General features: G+C 39.9%; 1 protein-coding gene across 1 annotated transcript; it reads right to left on the bottom strand.

Annotated features, from left to right (window-relative positions):
- Nucleotides 1-2,158: 2,158 nt before the first annotated feature.
- Nucleotides 2,159-14,310, bottom strand: c9h7orf57 (chromosome 9 C7orf57 homolog). The gene is made up of 8 exons (XM_051706304.1): nt 14,226-14,310; nt 13,613-13,686; nt 13,264-13,440; nt 11,826-11,916; nt 11,278-11,404; nt 6,372-6,454; nt 6,154-6,257; nt 2,159-3,016 (listed from the first exon to the last, which is right to left on the bottom strand). Exons 2-8 carry the CDS (start codon nt 13,647-13,649, stop codon nt 2,964-2,966), a joined length of 672 nt encoding a protein of 223 aa, XP_051562264.1. The 5' UTR covers nt 13,650-13,686; nt 14,226-14,310; the 3' UTR covers nt 2,159-2,963.
- Nucleotides 14,311-23,795: the final 9,485 nt, after the last annotated feature.

Genomic DNA, 23,795 nt, shown 5'->3' with positions numbered 1-23,795 from the left:
AAATGAATAGCACATTTGACAAATATGTTTAAAATCATGTAAACTCACACGAGATGAAGTAAATCAGTAAGCCAGCCTAATAAAAGCTGTTATTTTACTTGGGGGCCAACATATCATGGGCCCTATTTGAAGAACGCTAGCACCAAGCGCAGCACTATGTGATAAGTCATACACACAAAGTCAATGGGCATGGCCATGAAGTTTTGGTATTTTCGTGCCATTTTCGTATTTAAGTCTAGGTGCAAGTGGGTTTGGTGAAATCAAATGCTGGGTCAAGTGCAGTTTAATTCTGAGGTTCTTCTCCGGCATCGTCTGCATCCTATTATATAGTCCATTCCCTTAAGCACCAACGATATAAACAAAGACAGCACATTCATAAGAAGTTGGTAGTGTAAATGGAATGTATGCATTGACTAAGAAGAATAGAAATATGGACTTATGTTCTTTTGTGCATTAACTGCATCTTTGTTGAATGTCAGGCATATTTCTATGACAGTGACACGCTCCTTTTATACACATGAAAAATGTGGTTCTTCTCAGGATTTAGATTTGCGCTCCATTAAATTATAGGGAATGTAAGTATTAATCATTTTCATCTACTGACACACAAATCATGGCTAGTATTAACAGTGATTGTAGCAGAATGCACTTTAATTCTACCAGTTGATTTTGAAAAATTCAATTAATTTATTGAAACACAATATATAGTATAATCAAAATAACGAAGTGATTAAAAAAAAAAAAATCATACCAAATCCAAACATTTTACTCTCTCCAACTTCTACCGGCTTATTTAGCAGTGACTTAAAAATCACTCTACTACAACAGGTGGAAAAATATCAATAAAATTGTAAATAATAATTAAAAAAAAACACACAACCTAAAGATAGTTTAACACAAATCTCAAAGATTTGTTTCATAAAACGGCTACATCAGTGATCGTCATTAACACAATTAATCTTGCTGGAGTGGTGGCATAGTGGGCTAAAGCACAGAACTGGTAAGCCACAGCCACCACCATTGTGTCCTTGAGGAAGGCACTTAACTCCAGACTGCTCTGGGGGGATTGTCCCTGTAATAAGTGCACTGTAAGTCGCTTTGGATAAAAGCGTCTGCCAAATGCATAAATGTTTCACTATATTTTCAGAATTAGGAAATATACTTTATTACCACCTGCTGGTGAAATCTCCAAACTGCAAATTCAGTAACTGAGTTTAAAGGGATAGTTCACCCAGAAATTAATATTCTCATAATTTACACACCCTCATGCCATCCCAGATGTGTATGACTTGGTTTTCCTCTGCTGAACACAAACACAGATTTTTAGAAAAATATTTCAAATCCGTAGGTCCATACAATGCAAGTGAATGGGTGCCAAATTTTTGAAGCTCCATAAATCACATAAAGGCAGCATAAAAGCAATCCATAAGTCTCCATTGATTAAATCCATATATTCAGAAGTGTTATGATAGGTGTGGGTGAGAAACAGATCAATATTTAAAGGGGTCATGAAATGCTCTTTTTTATAGTTGTATTATCTTCCCTTAGGCCCACTGACAATGTTAGTAAAGGTTTTTTTGCATTAAAAATTTAGTAATAAATGATCATTTTCCACCCTGTTTTTGGCCCTCTGTCTTAAATGCTCGGTTTGGACTAAGCGCCTCCTTAAAACTTCACCGCCCACTGTTCTGATTGGCTAACATCGTGCAGCCCCTCAAACAGAGCCATTTTTGAAAATCAGTGGGAAGAGGATGAACCAGCTCAACATCATTATATAATTAAATGTCAGGGTTTACACATAACGCACATCCAACACATTGGATCTGAATATATTAAACTGTTCATCTCAAGCACAACAGTTAAAACTATCACCCTGTCTACACCAGACATGAGAGTCACGCATGTCAAAAGCAATAGAACCCATTATAATCAATGATGCTGTCTACCATGGAAGCGTCCGTTGCGGCATGTCATGTTGCGCCGACAGTAAACAGATGTCCCATTCCATTTTGCACAGCACATGTTGGCGCTACTGCCAACAACACTCTGGTATTTTAGAGTGCATTTTTGGTTGAATGATTACACAACCAAAACTGTAAAAATGAAAAGCAATGAGGCCGACCAACCTTTAAAGCAATCACTACAAAACAGCAAACACTTCATGCACATGCAAATTTATTTTGATATCATTTATAGACATTAAATGACAGCAAGTGTAAACATTAAGAAGGGAGAAAACAAAATTAAACAGCATATAACAGCAAAATACGATCACATCAATGTTAACAATAAAACACATTCACAATCGCAAACTCCCTAAACCCCCTTCCTGTTCTCAAATCCTTACTAAGGGCATCACCTTATTTCATTTAGTGTATTGGCCTTTTGTCTGCCAAGAATGCGCTCAACTAGTTAACTACAAGGGGCACAAGAGCACTCAAAAGTGTTCAAGCCAGACTAAGAAACAGCCATGGAGAGTGTAATAAGGGTTTGCAGCTTATACACATTTTCTTTGACGGTGTGAGTTGGGACACCGCTGTTTAACGTGGCATAAGTACATCCTATCTGTCTATGTGTAATATGTGTATCATGTGTGATATTTTGAGTGTTCCTAAGGTTTTGGCACATGGTTGTGCAATGAGTGAGTTCTCGAATGAATATTATGAAATTCTGAAAAATCAGCTCCACCTTGGCATCAATGCTCAATGCATCATGGATTTATTTTATGGTGCACATGCCTTAACAAATATACCTCCTTTCTAGGGGTGTATTTATTCTGATGACAAGCACCATACAGGTTATGTGAGTATTACACAAATGTGTTGTTTAGATAAAGATGCAAAATGACTGACACTGGTTTATGTGTATTGCATAAAGCAGAGAGAGGGGTGTTGATGCAAAAGAGCTAGTGGATACGAGAGAAGAACAAATTCATGAAGAAGGGTTTAGGGGAACAACGTCTTCTATTCCAAGTCATCCTCTGGTTCAATGGTACTGGTTTGCTCAGAAGAAATGCCTAAAATATCAAATACACACAAAACAATTTTTGGATTATACAGTGCATTCAGAGAGTATTATTTTTTCACATCAATCTACATGCTATACCCCATAATGACAAAGCAAAAATCTGATTTTTGATAACTTTGCAAATTTATTAAAAAAAGAAAATACTGAAATATCACAGTGACTTAAGTATTCTGACCCTTAACTCAGTACTTAGTTGAAGCACCTTTGACAGCGATTACAGCCTCAAGTCTTATTGGGTATGATGCGACAAGCTTTGCACACCTGGATTTGGGGATTTTCTGCCATTCTTTTCTGTAGATCCCCTCAAGCTCTGTCAGGTTGGATGGGGACTATCGGTGGACAGCCATTTTCAGGTCTCTCCAGAGATGTTCGTTTGGGTTCAAGTCCAGGCTCTGGCTGGGCCACTCAAGGACATTCAGTGTTGTCCCTAAGCCACACTTGCGTTGTCTTGGCTGTGTGTTTAGGGTCACTGTCCTGTTGGAAGCTGAACCTTCGGCTCAGTCTGAGGTCCTGAGTGCTCAGGGCCAGGTTTTCATTAAGGATATCTCTGTATTTTGCTGCGTTCATCTTTCCTTAAACCCTGACCAGTCCCCCAGTCCCTGCTGCTGAAAAACACCCCCACAGCATGATGCTACCACCACCATGCTTCACCGTTGGGATGGTATTATGCAGGTGATGAGCGGTGCCTGGTTTCCTCCAGACATGTCACTTGGAATTGAGGCCAAACTGTTCAATCTTCATTTCATCAGACCAGAGAATCTTGTTTCTTACAGTCTGTGAATCCTTTAGGTGCTTTTTTATGTGTCTTGCACTGAGGAGAGGCTTCCATCTGGCCACTCTGCCATAAAGCTCAGATCGGTGGAGTGCTGCAGTGATGGTTGTCCTTCTGCAAGTTTCTCCCATCTCCACACATGATCTCTGGAGCTCAACCAGAGTGACCAACAGGTCCTTGGTCACCTCTCTTACCAAGGCCCTCCCCCACTGATTGCTCAGTTTGGCCAGGCAGCCAGCTCTAGGAAGAGTCCTTGTTGTTCCAAACTTCTTCCATTTACGAATTATGGAGGTCACTGTGCTCATGGGAACCTTCAATGCAGCCGAAATTTTTTTGTAGCGTTCCCCAGATCTGTGCCTTGACACAATTCTGTCTCTGAGCTCTGCAGGCAGTTCCTTTGACATCATGGCTTGGTTTTTCCTCTGATATGCATTTTCAGCAGTGAGACCTTATACAGACATGCGTGTGCCTTTCCAAATCATGTCCAATCAATTTAATTTGCCACTGGTGGACTCCAATCAAAGTGTAGAAACATCTCAAAGATGATCCAGAAAAATGTGATGCACCTGAGCTAAATTTCAAGTGTCACAGCAAAGGGTCTGAATACTAATTTCAATGAGATATATTAGTTTTTAATTTTTTATAAATTTGCAAAATTATCAAAAATCAGTTTTGTGCTTTGTCAATATGGGGTATGGATTAGGGCTGAAACGATTAGGCGACGTTATCAACAACATTGCCGAATAGTCGTTTGATGTCATTAAACATAACATGAGATCATACGAAACTCGAATGATGAGGCACGAGAGCAGCACTGCAGTTCGCGCTGATTGAGGAGAGGAAGAAAACAGCTCACAGTCCAGATGCACTCTAAACTTTCCAAACAGCTTCAGATGATGTAGATTGCAAAGTATGACGGAATTATCATGCAAAAATAACAAATAAGTAAATACAGAAGCACTCTCGTTGTGGAATAAGTGGAGCTGGAGCTTCGAGCTTGCAGGTCGAACGTCTTGAAAGGAAACACCCCGGCATTACATCTTAAATGCAGTTTTATTTAATGCGTTATAGCTTTATTAAAGTTCAAATAATACGGCAGCAGATCATTTGAATAACTACAAACTGCAGTCAGCGCCTCTTCTATGAGTTGCGCGAATGTCCTGATCTAAGGGGGAGAGGTTGAAACTGCACCCGGCTAATGCACACTCTGGCGCGGGGACGCTCATCCCTCAAGCGCACACACTTAATGCAGCTAGATTATAACGTTATGGCTCGTGACTTATTGAATCATAATAAATGTCACTGTGCATTTCTTATCGTGAAGAAAATTGGCAATATGCAGCTTTATTAATAAGAGAGAGTTTGTTTTTTGTGAGCTAAATATGGATTGAAGTGAACAGAAAGGTAAGAGAGGGTAGTCTTCGCCCCATTAAACACTGAAACAAAATACGTTTTTGATTTGTTTTTGTTTTGGCTTGTTTTCCAATATAAATATCTAAAACTCCTTGAAAATGACATAGATTTTCTTTAGCAGCTATACTGCACAAGAAAAAAACTGTTATCTGAGAATGTTGAATATAATATTAAAAATACAAATATTTTAAAATTCCTAAAAATCCTTTTAAAAAGATGCATTCACCTGAGAAGCAGCATATAAGATATTTAGACTAGAATAGATCTGATAGATCTTAACAGAACATTAGTATATTTCATCTTTACTGCACTCGCAAAAAAAAAGTGAAAAAATACACTTATATACAAAATACACTTATATTTAAGAAACATTGTCTTAAAGCAAGTCAAACTATCTTATATGTTGGTTCTCAAGTAAATGTACCTTGTTTTAAGGATTCTTAGACAACTTTAAATGGAAAACAAGACAAAAAAATTTGATAATAGGATTTTTTTTTTGCAGTGAATTTCTATACTGAATTAAACTTAATAAAAAGTGTTTTTTTCCCTTTAATTCAGTGAATGTCATTTAGAGGTATTTTAAAAAGATGATCTTGTCCTCTTTATTGTTAGTAAGCACGTTTAATACAATCTTTTAAGTTGGACACAAGCTGAATAATCGGTTAAGAGCTAATGAATAATCGTTGAAATAATCGCCGAATAGTCGATTAATCAATTATCAAAATAATCATTAGTTGCAGCCCTAGTATGGAGTGTGATGTGGGGGGAAAAAAAAACAATTTAAAGCATTTTAGCATAAGGCTGCAACATAACAAAATGTGAAAAAAATTAAGCGGTCTGAATACTTTCTGAATGCACTGCATATATATTTTTTCCTGTGGTTAATGCAACACAAAACTAATACCAATCATGATGTAAGAATAAAAAACAGGAAGTCTCACTTGAAGCATCATCATCATTGGGAGATTTCTTATTTTCCTCAACATAACCAAAGCTTAACAGTTTGGACATGTTGACTGGAGTTGCCTTCTTCTTCTCATGAGACCTGTGGGGTAAAATCAAATATTGGAAACATTATGGAGACTGTAAAAAAAAAAAAAAAAAGAAAAAAAAAATACATCTGGAAAGAAATTAGCGAAAAACTTAAAAGGAGACATACGTCTTTTTGAACTTGTTGACCTCATCAATTTCTTTTTGGCTTAGGGAGAGTTTCTGCATCTCAGATGTTGCATGGCTGATCTTCTGCATGAGGACATTAGATGTTGGTCATTTTAAGATCAAGCCTAGATTATTGCTTAACATAAGAGTATAAAGTGCTGCTGATGAAAGGATTTGACAACAACATCTATCAATTAATAATTAAATCCAGCAATAAAAAATAAACTCACAATAGGTATGTTCCAAAACTTAGTGAGCGTCCTTCGAAGGCAGCATTTTAAGACATCTTGAGCATGCTCACAACACGAAGGCTGTTCCAAAAGGTAGGTATGTTAATTATGCTACCTCATAAGATACGTCGTTTTGGCCAAATTCTTATGCCCGTTTCACACCGCAAGCATGAGCAGTGCATGAGCAGAACTTATTTTTTTCGCTGCCCATGTTAACAGATTAAAGCATTCACATCGGATGCATCAACAGCGCGCCAGAGCATCGTGTGAGTTGTAGTGCAGCAGGGTTTTCGGCATCTATTTGAAGTCTAGTGTGTGTTTTATATGAATTAGAACACATAAGAAAAAAAAAAAGAAACACGCTTGTCAGATGTTAAATGACACAAAAACAAAAACGTATTTTTATTATATAGCTTACGCAGAAGTATGGTTTTGTCATTTAAAACTACAGTTTACTAAAAATAGGCTTAAAACTAAATAAAACTGCATATTATACAATTATATAGAGAGCAGGTCTAAAGGGTTAACAGCAATATCCATATACACAGCTGAGTGTGCTTTCAAATGTAAACAATGCACGCAATGCCACATGTTGTTGGTAAATTCAGAACTTGTAATGACGAAGGATGACAAGATTGATTGTGGAGAAATGAAGTAATCACTTAACTTACATTTTATAAGGATTAATTAACAACAGTTTTGGCTGATGTTTGAACAAAGATCTATCGCTATTCAATGGTTGTATACACATATTTCTGACAATAAAGCGAGTGGTCGATCCAAACCAAGTGATCGCGTCCTGTGTTGCACAAACATTCAAAGGCCTGTCCCCCTCCCCCTCATGTACAAAACTAGTTCCTCCACTGAATTATGTTTGTAAGAATTACAGCTTAATGTGTTTGCTGCCACTGAAGGAAATATTCAGTGTAGTAACATAGATCTATTGGACCCCCTCTAGATTGTACAGGCTTGGTCTTAAAGACACACCCACCTGCTGGCGATGCCAATTAGAAGATGGGGACACAACCCATGTTTTTGGTGGTGTGTTAAGATCCAAGAATTTTGGTTGAGGGTTCAGAGTTTTATGTGTGACGTATTGGGCACTCAAATTTAATTTTGCCCCAGACTCTGTATTTCAGGTGATTGGGTGGTCATTATTATAGGGGAAAAGTACTTAAAAAATTGGGTTCTATCCAGTGTTATGATCGGTAGACAGGTCATCCTTAGGGGATGGAAGTCGGCTGGAGTGCCCTCATTTCAGGAGTGGTACACGGAGATGGGCAGGGTAGCGGCATTTGAGGAGATGGCATGTAGAAGGCTAGGCAACCGGGATTTGTAAAACAGGAAATGGGGCAGCTATTTAGCCTTTTTGGAAGGCTCTCGGGGAGGGGCAGCAGAGAGAGACTAGTGGTTTTTGAAAGTATGCTTTTAATATTCTTTTTTTATTTTTTATGTTTCTAAGTATTTTCTGCTGTTTTATTGTCTATTTGTGTGTCTTTGTCATCTGGCTATTGACCACTGAGGTGCTTGTTTGTGTCGGGTGGGGGGTTAATGTTCGGATTTCATGGAAAAGTTATGATTTCATGTGGTTTGATTCTGCACTTTCTGTTGTGTCTATTTGATTTGGTGCATGGAATCAATAAAAATTGTTCATAACAAATGTAGTAACATAGAAATTACTTTATTTTTCTGTATATATTCTTCCCCAAGTAGGTACAGTTGTGTCCAAAAGTTTGCATACCCTGGCAGAAATTGTGACATTTTGGCATTGATTTTGAAAATATGACTGATCATGCAAAAAAACTGTTTTACTTTTAAGGATAGTGATCATATGAAGCCATTTATTATCACATAGTTGTTTGGCTCCTTTTTAAATCATAATGGTAACAGAAATCACCCAAATGGCCCTGATCAAAAGTTTACAGTTTACAAATGTTTCGCCTTGTTACAGAAACACAAGGTGACACACACAGGTTTAAATGGCAATTAAAAGTTAATTTCCCACACCTGTGACTTTTTAAATTGCAATTAGTGGCTGTGTATAAATAGTCAATGGAGTTTGTTAGCTCTCACGTGGATGCACTGAGCAGAAGACCTATGTAACAAGGTAATGGAACTATATAAAGATGGAAAGGATATAAAAAGATATCCAAAGCCTTGAAAATGCCAGTCAGTACTGTTCAATCACTTATTAAGAAGTGGAAAATTCAGGGATCTCGATACCAAGCCAAGGTCAGGTAGACCAAGAAAGATTTCAGCCACAACTGCCAGAGGAATTGTTCGGGATACAAAAAAAAACCCACAGGTAACCTCAGGAGAAATACAGCTGCTCTGGAAAAAGACGGTGTGGTTGTTTCAAGGAGCACAATACGACGATACTTGAACAAAAATTAGCTGCATGGTCGAGTTGCCAGAAAGAAGCCTTTACTGCGCCAATGCCACAAAATAGCCCGGTTACAATATGCCCGACAACACCTTGACATGCCTCACAGCTTCTGGCACACTGTAATTTGGAGTGATGAGACCAAAATAGAGCTTTATGGTCACAACCATAAGCACTATGTTTGGAGAGGGGTCAACAAGGCCTATAGTGAAGCATGGTGGTGGCTCACTGATGTTTTGGGGGTGTGTGAGCTCTAAAGGCACGGGGAATCTTGTGAAAATTGATGGTAAGATGAATGCAGCATGTTATCAGAAAATACTGGCAGACAATTTGCATTCTTCTGCAGGAAAGCTACGCATGGGACGCTCTTGGACTTTCCAGCATGACAGTGACCATAAGCACAAGGCCAAGTTGACCCTCCAGTGGTTACAGCAGAAAAAGGTGAAGGTTCTGGAGTGGCCATCACAGTCTCCTGACCTTAATATCATCGAGCCACTCTGGGGAGATCTCAAACGTGCGGTTCATGCAAGACGACCAAAGACTTTGCATGACCTGGAGGCATTTTGCTAAGACGAATGGCAGCTATACCACCTGCAAGAATTTGGGGCCTCATAGACAACTATTACAAAAGACTGCACGCTGTCATTGATGCTAAAGGGGGCAATACACAGTATTAAGAACTAAGGGTATGAAGGCTTTTGAACAGGGGTCATTTAATTTTTTTCTTTGTTGCCATGTTTTGTTTTATGATTGTGCCATTCTGTTATAACCTACAGTTGAATATGAATCTAATAAGAAATAAAAGAAATGTGTTTTGCCTGCTCACTCATGTTTTCTTTAAAAATGGTACATATATTACCAATTCTCCAAGGGTATGCAAACTTTTGAGCACAACAGTATAGCTGCAGGCCGGAGACCTCCAAATGGAGGTTGAATCTCCAAAAGAGGGTGGAGTTACTTCAGAAGGGGGCGTGGTTACCCCAAAAGGGGGTTGTTTCCAAATCACGGTTAAGGTAGGGTAAGGGTTAGATTAGGAGCTCCCTATATCTTTAATGGTTGTTTAGTGCTCCCACCCCTTTTTGGAGCTCTGCTTGCAGCTATATCCTTTTCTCCTTCCCCCGGGTAGGCGATCCCAAAATGCACAGTGATGAGCTCGGTGGAAAATAAATCAAAGATGGCGGTCGAAGCAAGAGAAATTTGGATTATAAATATTACAATCCATTCAATACTGAGAAGTATCGTTAAAATCATTTAGTTTAATAGAAAACTGGCAATTTAACCACAAATGTATGTCTACTATGCATATTTATGCTCATTAGAGTATCGCGTCACCTGTATTATAAATCAGTTGCAAGTCACGTTTCGTGCACGTTGCGAGCACTATATGCAAGATGCGCAGAGCTGCCACCTATGAAAAGTGTTCCAAATTTCTTTCTTATGAGGCATCATCCTAGTTAGGATGCTGCCATAGAAGACAGCTGCCTATGTAGGCAGGAGACAGCTAGGCAGCTCACTAAGTTTTGGAACAGACCCAATTTCATAAAAATTAAAAATTAAAATCACAAAAGAAGTATGAAGGAATATAATAAAATGACTGATTGTGGTAAGATGACTCCATTTCCTATTTATCTTATGATGAAGATGATGGGGCAGGGGTAAGAACCACAGATCAAAGATCCTGAGTGATTTGCTCATAGCCATAGCAACAGTGAGTCAGCATTCTGTAAGAACAGGCCCAGAGAGACCAGTTCTTTATAGTGAAAAATATCAGACTGGTTTTACATTGGCGAGTGCCTTCATCCCTTAATGTCTGTGCCTGTTTTCATATTAGCCGAGCCTAACTGCAAAACAAATGATTGCATGAAATATTTTACAGTATTAAGTTCACCACTGAGTAGCCATTTACCAAGCTGGCAAAAGAATGTGCTTATATTAAATAAGTATCCTTTAAAATGTGTTATGCAAATATTCTATATGAGAAAATGGCCTAGTCATATTTATCCAAAGTATTCAAAAATTAAAAAACAAAAATCACAACAATGACAGCATGCATCTTGGTGTTCCCCCCCCCCCCCCCCCAAGTAAATCAAATGAGGATGTTTTCACTATTACAGTTTTTTTGTTATTGTTGTTGATGTTTTTTGCAAATGCATGGTAAAAATTTAGAAAAACTTAAAAGGATTATGGCAACTGAAAGATTGTTTATAATATGGTGGCAGAAGGAAGTAGGGGAAGTTTGTTTAAGTGACGACCATGCGTGAGCAGGCAGGCAATGTTTGTTCCAATCCATTCACCTTGCTATCATCAGACTCCCTCTCCCAGGTTGAACAGTCATCAGTTCCAAAAGGGGGCTCCAGCGGTTGTGCGGCCCCTTTAGACTGACCCTTGCTGAATCCATCAGGGGTAGTTGCTTTACCTCCGCTGCAAGTATAAAATCACACGATTGAACCCCAGTTTTACACCTCCATACTGGATGGTTTGGGGTGGACCCTTGAATCTCTCTAAACAATCTCTGTAATTCTTCTGTTAGAAGAATTTACATCCTTCATCATGTCACCCTAAATATGGACCAGATATGGTTATCATATACAGCTTTGTTTGACAGCACATGAACATGCCATGCTATATTTAGAAAGCGTTAAATACCAGGTCTAATTGACACCTTTATATCTTCTTTCACCAGGCCATGACCTTATAAAATTTTACCGTAAATGTATTGCCTTATTAATGCAATAAATTCAGATGATTCCTTATAATAAGTCTAGGATCACTCTTTGAATCTAAATGACATTCACCCAAGGCCTCAAACATGTCGGCATCATATGGGCTAACAAATTCTCACCTCTCTTGATCATCTGGTGAGCCAGAGAACCAATTAGAAGGTTGGTAGGAACTGGGTTTCGCTTCCACAGGGTCATCATGGCTCAGCAAACCTACAGAACAATAAAAGAGAAGCAGGATTATAATTATGAGTATGTTCGAAATCAAATGCTAATGCATTGCCTACTTTATACTGCACATTATATACTGTAAACTTTTAATGTAACAATAAACCTATTAAACTGGAACATGCTACACTGTCACATGACCTCACTATGATGATTATTTACATCAAGGAATGAGTTAATTTTGCATTTCCAATTTCATGTTAATATTAACTTTTGACAATTCACTCATAAAATATGCATTAAAGGCATGGTTGATAAGTACCCATTCAATCCATTCATACTAAAAAGCATAGTTAAAATCGTTTAGTTTAATAGAATACTGGCTATTTTACCACAAATGTGTGTCAACTATGCATATTTATGATCATTAGAGTATCGCGTCACCCGTGTTAAAAATCAGTTGCAAGTCGCGTCCCGCGTGTTGCGCATGACGAACTCTATATGCAAGACGCGCAGAGCTGCCGCCTATGAAAAGTGTTCCAAATTTCTTTCTTATGAGGCATCGTTCTACTTAGGATGCTGCCATAGTAGACAGCTGCCTATGTAGGCAGGAGACAGCTAGGCAGCTCACTAAGTTTTGGAACAGACCCAATTTCATAAAAATAAAAAATAAAAATCACAAAAGAAGTATGAAGGAAAATAATAAAATGACTGATTGTGGTAAGATGACTCCATTTCCTGTTTATCTTATGATGAAGATGATGGGGCAGGGGTAAGAACCACAGATCAGAGATCCTCTGAGTGATTTGCTCATAGCCATAGCAACAGTGAGTCAGCATTCTGTAAGAACAGGCCCAGAGAGACCAGTTCTTTATAGTGAAAAATGTCAGACTGGTTTTACATTGGCGAGTGCCTTCATCCCTTAATGTCTGTGCCTGTATTCATATTAGCCAAGCCTAAATAAAGATTAATTGCAAAACAAATGATTGCATGAAATATTTTACAGTATTAAATTAGTTCACCACTGAGTAGCCATTTACCAAGCTGACAGAAGAATGTGCTTATATTAAATTAGTAACCTTTAAAATGTGTTATGCAAATATTCTATACGAGAAAATGGCCTAGTCATATTTATCCACAGTATTCAAGAAGTATTCAAGTATTCAAAAAGGGCGTGGTTGAATGGATCTGGTTAATTTGTCTCTGGACATTTACAGTACATTATGGCAAATGCAGCGTTTCATCTGGGTCTTTCATGCAAATAAATACTACATACTGCATTCCTTTCAAAAACAGGAGTAGTAGTATGTAGTATACCTTTACAAACAAGTCACTGCAAAGTTTAAGACAAGCATAAAATAAAGATATTCCATACAGGTGTGACAAATGTACCTTTCTGTCCCCCTTGTTTTGCAAGTTTAACGTAGTCCGAGTCAGTGGACTGAATTCCTACACGGCGTCCTTTTGTTCTTTCTTCAGGTGTAATATCAGCACTTGCTGACAAACCCGGAATCTGTGACGTGGGTCCAGAGCTTCCGTTTGTACTCTCATGCTGATTGGACCTAACACCTACAGTAAAATAATATACTTAAACAATTATTTGCTTAATTATATTTTTCAACAACAAAAAAAGAAGAAACTAAAAGATTTGGTGCATAATGTTAAAACAACCCAGCATGCATTATATATATATATACACAGATGGGAAGGAGATAGAGGTGTAGCTCAGAATGGGCATTACCCGGTTTTGTCCGGCGATAGTTGGGTTCGGCATCCATGATTCGGGTCTTCGTCGATAGTGATGTTAAGATGCCTCTGCAACATTAGGAATGATATATTGATTACGTTTTTACATTTACTCTAATAAGACGGCCTGTAGTCATTTAATTCATTTCGGAATTGTCTAATAGCGAATTACTATTAGCTCGACAATTAGCACTAGGCATGAGTGGTGCATCTGCCGCCATCTGACTAGCGAAAATACTTAATTCAGCTATTATGCTATAATTAAGGACTATATTTTGAACCAGTGTGGTTATTTCTGGCTAATTCTCTTAAGATTTTTGTCTTGTTCATCGTTCGCTTGTAAATCAGCCTGGTCGCCTAGTAACAAAAGCAGCATCAGGACCACAAGCATTACCAAAGCAAATCAAGCCAATTCTCATTGATTACCAAAGAAATCACGGATATTGCGGATTTTAAATTATATTTAGAGCAATTCTTATATAAAAAATCGATCTGTTATTTTTTTATATCTGAAGCTACTAGAAGATATATGATAGATATACAATTATATATATATATATATATATATATATATATATATAGTTCATGGAGGAAAAGACAAAGCTTACGTTGCGTTGTTCAGCACACAGAAGGGGGGACGCCTAGATTCCTCTTCTTCATCAGACGGAACTGTTGCATGCTAAACCGGGAGACTCCTGATACTGCCGCCTACTGGAAAGGGATTAATCTTCAAGAACGTGGAAAAACACAGCTCCTTCAGACTTTGCATGAGAAGCACAAGTCTTTGCATGACATGCCATGGTTTTTGAGACATAGGGATTAAGTGTTGATAAACTAGGGTGATATGTTTTTTTTTTTCTTACAAACTAATTATGAAGGAGACTGTGTTCATATTATTTTGCATAATCATTCTTTGCATTATATTATATTATATTATATTATATGCCTGAAAAAATCCTTGTCCCTTTCAACTGGTACAAAACTTCTATGACATTTACAGTTATTAATCTTTATTTTTTACTCATTTTGTTTTCTCAGCTCAAGCATTATTGCAAGGCCTAACAAGTGTGCGAAAAAGCAAAACAAATGAACTAATTCATAATTTAAATAATAACAATAATAAAAAAAAATGTTTCCCTTGATATAATGTCTTTGGAGTTATCAATGTTAAAAATATGTATTTTGAAAATACAAAATGTTGTGGAAAAGATCTTCCAAGGCTGCTCAAATGTGCATATAGTGATTTTCCCACAACGTTGAAAAGGTTATAATTTACATTTTAAAGGAATGTTCCGAAGTTGAGCTCAATCGACAGCATTTGTGGCATAATATTGATTACCTCAAACATTTTATTTTGACTCGTCCCTCCTTTTCTGCATTCCAGTGAGGCACTTACAATGGAAGTGAAGGGGGCCAACATTAAAATACTCACTGTTTCAAAAGTATAGCGTCAAGACATAAAGGATATGCATGTAAAAACTTATTTTGTGTCATAAAATCGCTTACAAACCTTTTCTGTGTAAAGTATAACCAATTTTACAACTTTGTTACCATGATGATGTAATGTCAACAAACCCTAAAATGACTGTAAAAATTACAATTTAAACAAGTTTAGAGCTCAAAGTATACACAAGTTTTAACAGAAGAATTCATGCAAGTGCTTTTATAAAAATATAAGCTTCACATTTGTTTAAACCCTCCAAAAATTGGCCACATTCACTTTCATTGGCCCCATTCACTTCCATTGTAAGTGCCTCACTGAAACCCATATTTTTGCCTTTTACCCAGAGTTTGTGGTAATCAACATTATGCCACAAATGCTGTTGATTGAGCTTAACTTCTATTGAACCTGGAACATTCCTTGAACTGTATTTTTTCACATGGTTCAGTTTGTTCCTCATTAAAAAAGTTTTATTCCTAAAGACATGAATTGTAATTTTACAATATACAGTACAGTATGACCACTCACATTAAAATGAAGACTCCAGTCGTATCAGAAATCTTTTAAAAGCTGTTTAATTCTACATGGTGAGGGTCCGCACATGGGGGCTGCCATGTTAGAATCACATGACCAGCCGAATACTTCTCGCTTAATCTCAGCAACCCTCCTGTTATTTGACACTTTCACTCATTGATTAAAGTAATCATGGCTGACTGTGAATATAAAATTTCTACAACGGCATCTGAAACTGAAAACAGTTGATTTAAAATTATGCTGCATCCAAGCCGCTAGGTGTCAGTGAAAATCCAAGATGACAAAAAGACCTTTAATATCATTGGTGTTACATTGTTTGATTGTAACGGGATTCACAGGACGGGCAAGGAGGAGGCGGGAACTGGCAGAACAGACAACATAATTTTATTGACATAACTGAACAGTGGCCGCATGTGTCTCTCTCTCACTCGAACTGTCGCCTCCGGCTCATCTTTATTCCCCTCCCGGCTGATTAGGACAATTCTGCACGGGTTGTGCATCCTCACGGCCCGGCCACACCCTCCTCCTCGTCACATTGATGTTAATTTGAAAGATTTTATTAAAATTGATTTTAGTCTGATCAGTAATGTACTGTATGTTTTGTGATGTTATTGACACCATCTTAAAAAATTAATCTTAAAAGAGAATTTGTCATGGTGCTATCGTCAATGGTATTAACAAAATTAAAGCAAAATAGAATACAATAAAAAACAACAGTCAAGTTATCCTTTATGAATAAACATAATGTCAATATGTTAAAAATGTTTACCCTCAGTTTTATGGCTAAAAACTGAACAGACCTGATTTGATAAATTCAATATTTTGTAAGTTGAAAAGTCAACATTTTTTGAGAATGACCCAGTTACTTCCGGTCCTGTGGGGATTTTGATTTTTGGTTTTATCCAAGTCATTTTAGCAAGTCAGTCCACTTGGCGGCCATCTTTGGAATGTTCCTGGGGAGGCTGGGAAGCTATTTTTCTATGTAAACAAGCGGCATACAAGTGCAGCTCCTATGAACTTGAATGGGGAAAGACCGAAATCTCCAAAATGGTTGGTCAAGATTACGATCAAAGAGCAAATCAGCAGTAAAATCTGACAACACTGATATCATGATACAAGATGGCGCCGCAGATGGCTGCTTCAGTGTGGAGCTCTCTAACAATTTTGTACTTTTGTTTGTTTGTCATGTTTTTTGTCACTCTTTCCCGATCAGTTTCACCAGGGATGAACTGCTGAATATTCAGCAGAGCATACCTAATGATTATTCTGGCATTTTAGTTGGAGGTGCAACGGTGTTCTACAAGTGCTCCAAGAGACGCAAGCGAGTAAAGCGAGCCGGCGTGCTTGTGAAGCTTTGCAACGCAGCTTTAGGACTCCGCTGCTGGTTATTCATCTGGTAAATGTCCGCTCCCTCAGCAACAAAACGAACTGCTTCTGCTCACTCAAACAAAAAAGTACTTTTCTAACTCTGCTGCTCTGTGTTTCATGGAAACCTGGCTGAATGAAGCCATCCCAGACAGAAAACGAGAGGCGGTGGAACATGCTTTTACATCAACAAAAGTTGATGTACAGATGTAACAGCATTGAAGAAAATGTGCTCAGGGCCGTATTAACGCACTGGCTTATGGGGGCCCCATCGTGGCATCCTCCACCGTATTCTCCACTGTCGGCGTTCTCAGGAACGCACATGAAAACTCATTCAATGGAAGACGCTGATGTAAACACAGAGAATGTGTGTAACGGTTAAATCCGTCTGTGTAGCGCATGGTGATGAGTGCGAAGTACAACCCGCCACAACTATGTGTGAACGCAGCATTGCAACAGCTGGCTGATCACATCACAGACACAGAGCAACAACACCCGGACTCTCTTATCATTAATCTGGGAGATTTGGGGGCCTGGGTAGCTCAGCAAGTAAAGACGTTGACTACCACACCTGGAGTCACAAGTTCGAATCCAGGGCGTGCTGAGTGACTCCAGTCAGGCCTCCTAAACAAACAATAGGCCCGGTTGCTAGGGTGGGTAGAGTCACATTGGGTTAACCTCCTCATGGTCGCTATAATGTGGTTCTCGCTCTCGGTGGGGCACGTGGTGAGTTGTGCGTGGATGCCGCGGAGAATAGTGTGAGCCTACACACACTCTACGTCTCCATGGTAATGCACTCAACAAGCCACATGATAAGATGCACGGATTGACTGTCTCAGATGTGGAGGCAACTGAGATTTGTCCTCCGCCACCCGGATTGAGGTGAGTTACTATGCCACCACGAGGACCTAGAGTGACTTGGGAATTGGGCATACCAAATTGGGGAGAAAAGGGTAAAACAAATAAAAAATATGGGAGATTTTAATAAAGTTAACCTCACCTGTGAACTGCCAAAATACAAACAACACATCACATGCCCCACCAGAGACAGAAATATACTGGACCACTGCTACACCACTGTAAAGGATGCACATCGCTCTGTCCCACGTGCAGCTTTAGGACTCTCTGATCACAGTCTGGTTCATCTTCTCCCGACCTACAAGCAGAAACTAAAATCAGCTAAGCCTGTAGCAATTACTGTAAAGAGATGGTTTAATGAAGCAGAGCTGGAAATATAAGCCTGCTTTGACTGCACTGACTGGTGTGTTTTGAAGCTGCAGCCACAGACCTGGCCAAGCTCACAGATACTGTGACATCATATATCAGTTTCTTTGAGAATATGTGCATCTCTACTAGGACATTTTTATAATTCAATAATGATAAACCATGGTTTACAGGAAAACCCTTTCGTCATGCCAAAGAGAATGCTTACAGAAGTGGGGATAAAATATTGTACAACCAGGACAGAAACACACTGACTAAGGAAATCAGAGTGGCTAAAAGAAGCTACTCTGAAAAGTATCGATCCTGCATCTGTGTGGAAAAGCCTGAAAAGCATTACCAAGTATAAGACACCTTCTCCTCGCTCTGGAGAGAATCAACAAATGGCTGATGAACTGAATGTGTTTTACTGCAGGTTTGAAAAGCCCAGTCTCACACCCATTCCCCACTCTGATCTTCACTTCACACAAACACCAACACCTCCTGGAACCCCCCTCCTGCTACTCAACCTGCACTTATGTTCTGTGAGGAGGATGTGTGCCAGGTCTTCCAGAAACAAAAGACTTCAGGCCCAGACGGTGTCTCACCTGCCTGTCTGAAAGTCTGCACTGACCAACTGGCCCCCATCTTCGCACAGATCTTAAACAGATCACTGGAGCAAAAGTTCCATGCTGCTTCAAATGCTCCACCATCATTCTGGTCCCCCCAAAAAACAAAATCACAGGACTTAATGACTACAGACCTGTCGCTCTCACATCTGTGGTCATGAAGTCATTTGAGAGATTGGTTTTGGCCTACCTGAAGGACATCACTGGACCCCTGCTAGACCCCCTTCAGTTTGCTTACTGAGCAAACAGGTCTGTGGATGATGCTGTCAACATGGGACTGCATTATATCCTGCAACACCTCAACAGACCAGGAACGTAAGCAAGGATCCTATTTGTGGACTTCAGTTCAGCCTTCAATAGCATCATGCCTGATCTTCTCTCAACCAAACTGACCCAGCTCTCCATGCCAACCACAATCTGTCGGTGGATCAACAGCTTTCTGACAGATAGGCAGCAGCTAGTGAGACTGGAGAAAATCATATCCGGGACCCTCACTATTAGCACTGGTGCTCCTCAGGGATGAGTTCTCTCTCCACTGCTCTTCTTTCTGTACACGAATGACTGCACTGCAAAGGACCCCTCTGTCAAGCTCCTGAAGTTTGCAGATGACACCACGGTCATTGGCCTCATCCGTGACAGTGACGACTCTGTATACAGACGGGGGGTTGAACAGCTGGCTGTCTGCTGCAGTCACAACAACCTTGAGCTGAACACGCTCAAAACAGTGGAGATGATAGTGGACTTCAGGAGGAATCCCCCCTCACCTCCCCCTCCTCCCCTCACCATCCTGAACAGCACTGTTGCAGCGGTGGAGTCATTCAGGTTCCTGGGCTCTACCATCTCTCAGGACCTGAAGTGGGACACCCACATAGACTCCATTGTGAAGAAGGCTCAGCAGAGGTAGTACTTCCTTTGCCAGCTTAGGAAGTTCAACCTGCCACTGGAGCTGCTGACTCAGTTCTTCTCAGCCGTCATTAAGTCTGTCCTGTGCACATCTATAACTGTCTGGTTTGGTTCAGCTGCCAAATCAGACAGAAGGAAACTAAAATGGACAGTCTAGACTGCTGAGAGGATTATTGGTGCCCCACTGCCCACCCTCCAAGACCTGTACGTATCCAGAGTGAGGATACGTGCAGGTAGAATCACTTTGGACCACACACACCCTGCCCACTCCTTTTTTGAACTGTTGCTCTCTAGCCGGCACTGCAGAGCACTCAGCGCCAGGACATCCAGGCACAAGAACAGTTTTTACCCTCATTCAATTTACCACATGAAAAATTAAACTGCCTTCAGGACTCCCCATAGTGCAATAATGTAAATAAATATCTCATGTACGTATGTAAATTCACTCATATTTAATTAAATTACTGTACATACCCCTACCTTGCACATACATTACCACTTACACATGTACATACGTCATTCTATATTATATGTCTATTTATCCATCTTTTTCCTGAACACGTAAGTGTTCCACGATTCAACTGTTTTCAATTTCCGGTCTCCAGTGTTTTCACTCGCATCAGCATATATTCTTAGCAGGTAATGTAATGTTTAAGGTATTACATTCGTAAAAAATCGTAAAATGTCAAAAAACATGCCGATACTTCAGAGTCGAGATGACCGTTTTTTTCTATAGACAGTGCCTCACCTGAGTGTGTAGATGACATGAAGCGATGGTCAGAGATAAGTTACATTGATATCATGAATTATTCTGAGTTGTTATGACAGCCAACAATGGCACAAGTTGAGCCTGAAATTCATTTTTACACCAAGTAACATTTAAATTGTTGTTCTTCTTCTCTGGATCGCTCATTTTGGCGGTTTTTACTTGGCATCTCGAGACTAGAAATACAAAACAGGCAAGTAGAATCATCATAACGCCGCCCAGTGGTTGCTCAGGAAAACTGTGGGTACTCTTTCCTAGTTTTATATTCTGTGTCTCACTGTAATGTTCAGTGTGCACTTGCTTGTTTCTTGTGTAAAAATTCCTTGTGTACATGAGCACACTTGATAATAAAGCGCATTCCGATTCTGATTCTGATCATAAATTGTGCTTCTTTACCTCAGATTACACAAAAAATAAATAAATCCCGGTTTGTATAGCTAATGCGCATGTGCGTTCTCGAGTTGATTGACAGGCGATGTCTGTATCTAAAAGATGATTGGCTCTTTTACCTGTTAGGCAGGACTTCCTTTTGTACATTGCAGTTGGAAAGTGGCCCGTCTCTGCTAAATAGTCTCTGTTTTTATTCACAGATTCGTTTTCTGTGACAATTTCTGAAGATTGCACATTTATGCCAATAGGTGGTGATAAATGAGTGTCTTTATGTTTTGAGTGAGTCATTCAATCATTTGACTTAACTGAAACAACAGACTTAAATGAGAATGTCTCGGTTACGTACGTAACCTCGGTTCCCTGAGACGAAGGGAATAAGACATTGCGTAGTAACGCATATGGGGAGTGCCTTCTTACATGACCTAGTTGAAACCTCTCTACAATAATGTCAATATTCTAATATTGGCTATGGTGTTTGAGCCCCGCCTCTTTTGGCATGAAACTGTCCGCTATAAAAACAGGTGCACAAACACCATTTCCTCAGAATTTCTGACTGAGAACAAGGAATGCATCGCTCGTGCCTCAAGAACTCTGTGTCTTGTAGTGTGGCTAGTGTTTGCAAAGTCTTGTTCCCTTTGTCTCAAGGATCCGAGGTTACGTACGTAACCGAGACATTCCCTTACAACTCAGTACGCTCGACATTGCATAGTAACGCATATGGGGAACAGAATCCCATCACACCACACTACATGACTTAACTTCCCAGAGAGGAAACATGGCAGTCTTGTGGGACAGCGACCGACATGAGTATGCCGCAGTGAGTGATCCTCGTGTTGGCCAGGAGGGGAGCACTCATAATGAATATATGAACTATAGTCATATAGTATGAATTAACTCCTTATGAACCCAGTCGGAAAGGGAGTATATTTATAATGAAAGTGCTTGTGACTTTATGGTAAATTATAATGGCCTGAATGCAGGCAGTTGTGCAAAATATGTGGAGCCCATACTTAAAGGGAGGGGCATAATTATATATATTTGGCCAATGAATAACAAGTGCTCTAAACAGAGAAGACTTGTGAAGAAAGAGACGTTACGTCTAGGTTGTAAAACCTTGCGAATGTGTTTTAAGAGGACCATCCTGCTGCAAAACATTTGTCTTGTAAGGACACACCATTCGTCCATGCCCATGAGGAGGCCATGCCTCTAGTTGAGTGTGCTTTAACACCAACTGGGCAAGTCTTACTCTGCAACTCATAAGCCAGGGCAATTGCATCGACAATCCAGTGAGAGAGCCTTTGCTTGGAGATAGACATTCCTTTTGTGCATCCTCCATAGCATATAAAGAGCTGATCAGACAGTCTGAACTGGCAAGTAGTCTCAACGTATACATGTAGTGCCCACACAGGGCATAATAAATGCAATGATTGTTCCTCATCCGAATTAAATGGAGGAGGTAAGAAGGCCAGAAGGTGAACCACCTGCGCTTTGAAGGGCGTGGTTAGAATCTTAGGCACATAGCCTTTCCTGGGTTTGACAGTGGCATTTGAAAGACTGGGGCCAAAATCCAGACAAGAATTGTCGATTGATAGTGCATGCAGGTCACCTACTTGTTTTACTGAGGCCAGAGCCAGCAGTAGTGCTGTCTTAAAACAGAGCATGTGCAAATCAATAGAGTCCAAAGGCTTGAAGGGGGGCCCTGCTAGAGCTTTTAGGACTAAAGTTAAGTCCCAAGTCGGGACTGTAGCCAGCCGAGGTGGGTTTAATCGCCTTGCTCCCTTAAGGAAATTGATTAAATCATGCTTGCCTATAGAGGCGCCGGCTTCATGTGTATGATACGCAGATATAGTTGCCACATACACACTCTTGAAGAAATATTAGAATTTCATGTTTGGGGCAGTTTACTGGGTCCTTGCCATGTAAGAGACACCATTCAGTGAACATCTTCCATTTTAGCACATAGAGGCATCTTGAGGACGGTGCTCTGTCCTGTTAAATGGTGTTCATGACTGAACACGTCAGTTCTGGCACGTGTAGTGCACCCTGTTCAGGGGCCACACATGCAGGTTCCACAGCTGGGGCTGGAGATGCCAGATCGTGCCTTGCGCCCGAGAGAGGAGATCCCTTCTCAGTGGTATTTCCCATGGCAAACTGTACAGCATCTCCATCATTTCCGGAAACCATGGCTGGCTGGGCCATTTCGGCGCAACTAATAGAACTGTTTCCTTGTCCTCTCGGACTTTGCATATGACAGAGTGAATCAGGCATACCGGGGGAAATGCATATTTGCATGATGCTGCCGCCATAAATCCCTAATCCATCTGAAACAGCTTCAGTGGAAGTGTTCTCCCCAGTTTGAACTGAACTCTTCGCCCAGATTACATTGAGGCCCAAACTCTTTAGATGCTGAAGCAGTAAGTCTCTGTGCTGGCATAACAGAGCCTCTGATTGCTCCAGTAACAGCCAATCGTCGAGGTAGTCCACCGCTCTGTCTTATAGGGATGAAACTGCATCGATGCACTGTGTGAATATGCGAGGAGCTAGAGACAGTCCGAAGGGCAGGACTTAGAATTGATACGCTGTTCCCTTGAACGCAAATCTCAAAAAGATCATGTGATATCGTTCAATTTGGATATGAAAGTACGCATCCTTCAGATCTATCGTGCAAACCAATCGTGTGGGCGTACATGTGATAAGATCCGTTTCTGAGTAACCATTTTGAATGGGTGCTTTGTGAGTGCGTGATTTAAATGTCTCAGATCCAGGATTGGCTGAAGTCCGCTGTCTTTCTTTGGAACAAGAAAATAACGGCTGTAAAACCCTTTTTGTGCTTGACAATTTGGTACAAACTCTATCGCGTTTTTCACGATGAGATTGTGTATTTCGGCTAGTAATATTGGTGCATCTTCGGGTGAATCTGTGGAAGACAGAACACCATTGAAACGGGGTG

This window comes from Myxocyprinus asiaticus, chromosome 9, assembly GCF_019703515.2.
Source record: "Myxocyprinus asiaticus isolate MX2 ecotype Aquarium Trade chromosome 9, UBuf_Myxa_2, whole genome shotgun sequence".
Taxonomy (NCBI): Eukaryota; Metazoa; Chordata; class Actinopteri; order Cypriniformes; family Catostomidae; genus Myxocyprinus; species Myxocyprinus asiaticus.
This window is presented reverse-complemented; position numbering and strand designations above follow the sequence as displayed.

Excerpts from the sequence above, each read along its gene's own strand:
- c9h7orf57 (XM_051706304.1), bottom strand. The coding sequence starts at position 13,649 with ATGGATGCCGAACCCAACTATCGCCGGACAAAACCGG. Across the intron at positions 13,441-13,612 it reads CTATCGCCGGACAAAACCGG|GTGTTAGGTCCAATCAGCAT; the intron begins GTAATGCCCATT and ends ATTTTACTGTAG. Across the intron at positions 6,258-6,371 it reads GTCAACAAGTTCAAAAAGAC|GTCTCATGAGAAGAAGAAGG; the intron begins GTATGTCTCCTT and ends TTTACCCCACAG.